This window comes from Vicia villosa, linkage group LG7 (assembly GCF_029867415.1).
Source record: "Vicia villosa cultivar HV-30 ecotype Madison, WI linkage group LG7, Vvil1.0, whole genome shotgun sequence".
Taxonomy (NCBI): Eukaryota; Viridiplantae; Streptophyta; class Magnoliopsida; order Fabales; family Fabaceae; genus Vicia; species Vicia villosa.
The window spans coordinates 98273843-98281569 of NC_081186.1; the positions used below are offsets into that span (position 1 = coordinate 98273843).

General features: G+C 33.6%; 1 protein-coding gene across 1 annotated transcript; it reads left to right on the forward strand.

Moving 5' to 3' along the window:
• The first annotated feature begins 1128 nt into the window (after window positions 1-1128).
• Window positions 1129-3060, forward strand: LOC131619799 (WAT1-related protein At4g30420-like). Its single transcript, XM_058890857.1, has 7 exons — window positions 1129-1316; window positions 1405-1473; window positions 1571-1687; window positions 1783-2023; window positions 2370-2528; window positions 2619-2770; window positions 2847-3060. Exons 1-7 carry the CDS (start codon window positions 1129-1131, stop codon window positions 3058-3060), a joined length of 1140 nt encoding a protein of 379 aa, XP_058746840.1.
• The last annotated feature ends 4667 nt before the right edge of the window (window positions 3061-7727 follow it).

The following is a 7727-nucleotide window of genomic DNA, read 5'->3' on the forward strand; positions in this document are numbered from 1 at the left end:
AATGTTGGAGATATTAAGTTATCTGTATAACCAGTCTTCTGAGAATATATTGTACTTAAATATACATCATTGTTTATTAAAAAAGAATAAGAGTATTAGTATGGGGCTTGTTTGAGTTTTTATAACAAAACAAAATTAATTGTTGACATGTTGAGATAATTTATTTTAACATAAGATTTCACATCTTTTGACTTAAAATACATTGGCGTTTATATAATTTAAGGAAAGAATTAGCTAATTTAAAAAAAAAAAAAAAACACTAAAAATTAACAAAATTATCCTTCGTTAAAAATTAATGATAAACTTTTTTTTGTCGTTTAATGGTCAAAACATTGTTTTTTAGATAAATACTCTTTTTAGATAAGTGAAGATAAAAAACATGAAAAATATTCTAGAGGAATTTTTTTTTATATATAAATCAGATTAATATTATCATTATAAATAAATTATTATTATTAAAAAGAACTTACAAAATAAATTTAAAATATATATTGGTTGGAAGACGTGACATATCAATTGAATTGATGAAATTTCTTGGAGAAAGTGTCACTTAGAAATTCCCTAAGTGAAAATAAGAATTATTAGAAAAATATATTTTAGTTAAATACTTCTTCTGGTCAAAAAGTTAAATGCAAATTAATAAAATAATTGATCTATTAAGTCAAAATTAATAAATACATACAAGAATCGATCAATTTAGTCAAAATTAGTTAATATGTAAAAGAATTAAATTATGTAGTCAAAATTAATATATATATATATATATATATATATATATATATATATATATATATATATATGTATATATATATATATATATATATATATATATATATATATATATATATATATATATATATATATATATATATAAGAATTAAATAATTTAATCAAAATTAATAAATACATAAAAGTATTTATATATTTGAGATTGGAATATTATTTAAATATTTTTTATAAAAACTATATTAAAATTTATTAATTTCTTTTTTAAAAAATTTACCTTTTCAATTTTTTTAATCAGAATTATAAAAACTCTCAATATATGAGTTTCTCCATCTCTTCATATATTAAATCGTCAAATAGTTCTTTGTAGCTATCTCTGCAAAATTTTAAGGGAACAGAGAGATGGCAAGTTTAAGCATGGAGTACTACCTCCCAGTATTGGTTATGGTTTTTATACAATTCATATATTCAGGTTTGACTCTTAGTACAAGAATTGTCCTTTTGGAGGGTATGAGTCCAAGGGTATTTGTGGTATATCGTCATGCTTTTGCAACCCTATTTTTTGGTCCCATTGCTTATATATCATCCAGGTATATACTTTACTACTCTCATTATTCTGTCATTATCTTAAGTGTATTAATTAAATATTTGCTTTTTTTTCTCTCTTTTTTTTTACAGGAGAAACTCTGTCTCTTGCTCCTTAAATTTAAAGAGTTTTTCATTGATATTCATCACCTCATTAATTGGGTTTGTTTTCATTTTCTAGTAATATAATTGCATATTTACATTCATGATTAAGAATAGAAAAGATAAAGTTTAATCAATATTTAATCATATAATGCAGCGTTACATTGTATCAAAATATATATTATGAGGGACTATATCTATCTTCTTCTTCAGTTGCAAGTGCTATGCTCAATCTTATTCCAGGAGTCACATTTGTAATAGCAGCATTTGTAGGGTAATTACTAAACCAATCTTATGCTTAGTATTATTGAACTCAATATGCTTTTGTCGCGCAATCAAAATTCAAACCAAAATTGAATTATATTACAGAATGGAGAAAGTGAATATTAGAAGTTTGAGAACTATAGCCAAAATGGTGGGAACATTGATATGTATTTGTGGAGCAATATGCATCGCATTATTGAAGGGTCCAAAACTATTAAATGCAGAAAACATACCTTTGAAATCAATCATGGCCACAGCCTTGGGAAGTGATGAGAACAACTGGCTGCTTGGATGTATGTTTCTTTTGGCAAGTAATGTTTGTTGGGCAGTTTTTCTCATTTTACAGGTATTTAATTTTGTGCCAATAAGCATCAATTTTGCGGATGTTGCGGCATGAATATTTTTTGAGAGATATTTGAAATACAGAGTTGTAAAATATTTATAGTAAAGACTTCTTATTACATTTAGGTGAGATATTAAGTTTTGTGGTTATAAAATTTTATTTTTGAAGAGAATAATAACATAAGAAACATGAATAAAATTGTTTGATGTGGTCACATGCATGATTATAACTCGAATCACAAATGGGGTCTGATGCGGTTGCAGAGGCAACCACATTAGCAATTTTGCATATTGCAGCGCAATCAAATGCATTTTACATATATGACCTCACCCTTTTATATTTTTCTCAGGTTCCAGCTTATGCAAACCATCCTAATTATTTATCACTCTCCGCTTGGATGTGTTTCGTTTCAACATTACAATCAGGAGTAGTGACATTATTCTTGGAGCCAAACCTAAATGCATGGAAGATTAATTCTCGACTTCAACTTGGTTGCACTCTATATGCAGTATGTGCATAATTTTCCATGTTGATACAACAATACTTATAAATATACATATATAAAATCACTGGCCTAATTTATAATTAAATTTTATAGGGAATTATGGGATCTGCAGTTGCATTTTGCCTGCAAGCATGGTGTATTAAAAAGAGAGGACCTCTCTTCTCTGGAATGTTCAGTCCTCTTGTGACATTAATTGTGACTGTACTAGCTGCATTGTTTCTTCACGAAGAATTATACACCGGAAGGTATTATTAATATTAAAGTTCAATTTATTCATAACACATCTTGAATTAAATGATGCTTATGTTTCATGTGATTTAGCTTAATAGGCGCAATTGGAGTGATCATTGGCTTGTATATTGTGCTTTGGGGTAAAGCTGGAGATGTATTTGTAGTAAAAGAAAAGATAGATCCAAAATTGATGGCTAATGAGACACAGGAAGTGAAATTTTCCATTAATGAATCTTATGGAGAAACTAGTAGAATTGATTTAGATGAACCTCTTTTAACCAATGTTGTAAAAACCAGATCATAGATCATAGTGGTGGTGAGACCTCAAGTGTTGTGTAATACTGCTGATATACGAAAAAGGTTAAGACAACAAATGCTTTTGTCAAGGGCTTCAATTTTTCTCTTGTTACAAGACCTTTATTTTTACTACTTGTGATAATACTATAAGCTATTGATATTTTACAATGTGTGTGCATATACTCTTGTTTTATTACATTTTTTTTATTGTTCTGCGGTTGTAGTTGTCTTTTGTTTAACTGCTTTGCATAAACTGTTGTTCTATTATACTCAACGTTCAACTAGGGAGGACATTGCAACATGTTAAAATTAATGTGTTGTAACTACCACTGGCTTTAGTAAGAATTATGAGAGAATTTCAACCATCATAATATAATTACTGTCTTTATTTAGAGTTATGTTAGAATTGTACCATTAAGATTGAGAGAACCAAAGAGTCCTCATCTTAATTATCATCTTATTGTCTTCTATGTCAGTTTTGATTCAAGCCTATATAAAGGCTTTGTAATGCTAAGAAAGATAGAGCAGTTGGTGGTGAATTCAATAAAATAGCAGTTTTAAAGCATATCTTCCATCAGTGGAAGTATAGTGAAAAAAGTGACTAAATCCAGTTTTCCTCTGCAGAATCCTGCAACACCATAATTTATCACATACCACCTCTAGAATACCACCAACAGAGTGGTATCAGAGCTGCAGATCCTTGCAGCCCCAACAAAAACAACAAAAGTTATGGCTTTTACAAACAACCCTTCTGCAACTTACAGCAATGTCAAAGTTCCTCTATTTGAAGGAGAGAACTATGATTTTTGGGCTGTTAAAATAGAGACTCTATTCACATCTTTGGATGTTCTAGAGTATGTCAAAAACGGATATGAAGAACCGGCACCAACGGAGGCTGAAAAATCAAAAGAAAAAGCCGAAGAATCAAGCCAACGGCTTGAAGAGTTGAAGAAGAAGAAAATCACAGATGCTGGAGTTCTCGGAATGATTCAAAGAGGAGTCTCTCTATCCATTTTCCCAAGGATTATGAGAGCTAAAACATCGAAAGAAGCCTGGAGTATCCTACAACAAGAGTTCGAAGGAGACTCAAAGGTACGAACGGTGAAGCTTCAATCTCTTAAGAGAGATTACGAAAATGAAAGGATGAAGGAGAACGAGAGCCTGAATGAGTACTTCAACAGAATCTCCGAGTTGGTGAATCAGATGAAGTCTCATGGTGATACGATAGAAGATCGCAGAATTGTTAACAAAATTCTTATTAGTTTGACAGCAAGATTTGACCCAATGGTGGGTGTGATAGAAGAAACAAAGGATCTATCAACCTTGACTGTTCAAGGGTTGATGGGGTCTTTGAGATCCTACGAGCAAAGGATGTTACGACATTCTGAAAAATCAATTGAGAGTGTCTTTCAATCTAAACTCAACATTCAGCCCAACAATGGTGAAAATAAGCCCCAAATACAAACTAGAGGTGAGTCTTCTAGAGGTGGCAGATTTGGAAGAGGCAGAGGCAGAGGTCAAAACTCACGTGGCAGATTTGGAAGAGGTGCAAATGGCAGAAGATGGAATGAATCATCAAACAAATGGTGCAAAATTTGTAACAGTGGCACTCATGACGAGAAGGAATGTTGGAACAAAGGCAAACCGCAATGTCACAATTGCAAGAGATTCGGGCACCTTCAAAAGGATTGTCGTCTTGCAAATCAGCAACATGCTTCGTACGCAGAAGGAGAATCTGATGAATGAAATTTGTTTTTTGCTTGTCAAAAAGCATTGCATGAAGAAGGTAAAAATGTTTGGTATTTGGACAGCGGCTGTAGCAACCATATGACCGGACAGAAGGAAGCATTTATAAACATTGATTCTTCATTCGGCTCAAAAGTTAAATTGGGCAATGGAGAACATGTCGAAGTGAAAGGGAAAGGAAGCATTGGAGTCACCACGAAGCAATGAAGCAAAGTCATACATGACACGCTTTATGTGCAAGAGTTAGACGAAAATTTGCTTAGCATTGGACAACTTCTGGAGCACGGCTATTCTCTAAACTTTGAGAATAGAGAGTGCAGAATTTTTGACTCAGAAAGAAGAAGTGTTGTCGTTGTGAAGATGACTAGCAACAGGAGCTTTCCACTATCTTTCAACTATGAGAAAAATGTAAGCATGATGGCCAGAGAAGAGAATGACTCGTGTTTATGGCACAGGAGACTTGGGCATTTGAATTATGAAAGTCTCAAGTTACTCTATCAAAAGAAGATGGTGTATGGGCTACCAAGAATTGAAGAAAAATATGGTGTGTGTGTGAAGGATGTGTCCTTGGCAAACACCACCGGCAACCATTTCCAAAGGAAAGTGCATGGAGAGCCAAACAAGTGTTGGAACTTGTACACACAGATGTGTGTGGTCCTATGAATACTTTGTCTCATGGCAAAAACAGGTACTTTATCTTGTTTATTGACGACTTTACCCGCATGACTTGGGTATATTTCATGAGACAAAAATCTGAAGCGTTTGTAATCTTTAAGAAATTTAAAGCATTAGTTGAAAAACAAAGTGGCAGATTTATAAAGATGCTGAGAAGTGATCGAGGAAAGGAGTACACCTCAAATGAATTTCACAAATTTTGTGAAGATGAAGGTGTTGAAAGACAACTCACTGTTGGCTATACACCTCAGAAAAATGGTGTATCTGAAAGAAAGAACCAAACTGTGATGGAGATGGCGAAATCTATGCTACTTGAGAAAGGTTTACCTAAAACCTTTTGGCCCGAGGCCGTTAACACTACTGTGTATTTGATGAACAGGTGTCCAACAAAGGTCGTGTGGAAAAAGACTCCATTTGAAGCTTGGAGTGGAAGAACACCGTCGGTGAACCATCTTAAAATTTTTGGATGTGTTTGCTATGCTCAAATTCCTAAACAAAAGAGGACAAAGCTGGAAGAAACAAGTGAAAGATGTGTCTTTATTGGCTATAGTTCCATGTTGAAGGGCTATAGACTTTACAACTTGAAGACAGACAAGGTGATCATTAGCCGGGATGTTGTATTTGATGAGAATGCTTCTTGGAATTGGGAAGAAGACAAAATGAAGGAGAAAACAGTCCCTGCAATCGTATTACAACAACAAAATTCAGCACCTGAGAATGAGCAACCAGCCCCATGTACACCAAGTTCCTCATCCTCTCCAAGTTCATCAAGTTCAAGTTCATCATCTCCCAGCTCAACTCCAATAAAATTGAAGGATTTGAGTGAAATTTATGCAAGATGTAACTATTGTGTTGTGGAACCAGACAATTTTGATGAAGCAATCAAAGAAGATGTTTGGAGGAATGCGATGCAAGAAAAGATAAATGTCATTGAGAAAAACAAAACATGGCAGCTAGTTGAAAAGCCAAATGACAAAGAAGCTATTGGAGTAAAGTGGGTGTACAAATTAAAGCATAATCCAGATGGGTCAATTCAAAGAGCCAAGGCTAGATTGGTAGTAAAAGGCTATGCACAACAGCCTGGAATTGACTATAGTGAAACTTTTGCCCCAGTTGCAAGATTGGATACCGTACGAACAGTTATTGCATTAGCAGCTCAGAAAGGGTGGAACCTGTACCAACTTGATGTGAAGTCAGCTTTCCTGAATGGAGAATTAAAAGAAGAGGTATATGTGCAGCAACCTCAAGCCTTTGTGACTAAAGGCCAAGAAGAAAAAGTTTACAAGTTGAAGAAAGCTCTCTATGGGTTGAAACAAGCCCTTAGAGCATGGTATAGTGAAATTGACAGCTACTTCATTCAACAAGGATTTCAAAGAAGTCAGAGTGAGCATACCTTGTATGTGAAGCATCAAGGTAAAGACGATATCCTTCTTGTTGCCCTTTATGTTGATGATTTGGTGTATACGGGTAACAACAAGAAAATAGTTGAAAATTTTAAAATAGAAATGATGAAAAAATATGAGATGAGTGATCTTGGCTTGCTGCATCATTTTCTTGGTATTGAGGTTTACCAAGATGATATGGAGTTTTTATTTGTCAAAGAAGATATGCTGAAAATATTTTGAAAAAGTTTGGCATGAATGGCTGCAAACCTGTTGATATTCCTTTAGTGGTGAATGAAAAATTAAAAAAGGAAGATGGTGGAAGATTAGTAGATGTAAGCATGTATAGAAGTTTGGTTGGAAGCTTATTTTAACTAACAGCTACACGACCCGACTTAATGTTCGCTGCTAGTTTACTCTCAAGGTTCATGAGTAAACCAAGTCATTTACATCTTGGAGCAGCAAAACGAGTTCTAAGGTATGTCATGGGAACCATGGAGCATGGAATCAGGTTTGAAAAAAATTCTAAACTCAAAATTAAAGGCTACTGTGACAGTGATTGGGCTGTAAGTGTTGATGACATGAAAAGCACTTCTGGTTATGTGTTCAGGCTAGGTTCAGGAGTAATTTCTTGGTGTTTGAAGAAACAAGACATTGTGGCGCAATCTTCAGCTGAAGCAGAATATTTGGCAGCTGGTTTGGCTACACAACAATCATTATGGTTGAGAAGAATACTTGAAGATATCGGAGAAAAGCAAGAAGAAAGTCTGTTGCTTCACTGTGACAATAAATCAACAATAGCCATGGCGAAGAATCCTGTTTTCCACTATCGAACAAGACATATTAATATAAAGCACCACTTCATTTGAAG

Bases quoted from the DNA above. Each gene is read 5' to 3' on its own strand.
- LOC131619799 (XM_058890857.1), top strand. From the start codon at position 1,129: ATGGCAAGTTTAAGCATGGAGTACTACCTCCCAGTATTGGTTATGGTT. The intron at 1,317-1,404 runs GTATATACTTTA...TTTTTTTTACAG, and splicing joins ATTGCTTATATATCATCCAG to GAGAAACTCTGTCTCTTGCT. The intron at 2,771-2,846 runs GTATTATTAATA...CATGTGATTTAG, and splicing joins GAAGAATTATACACCGGAAG to CTTAATAGGCGCAATTGGAG.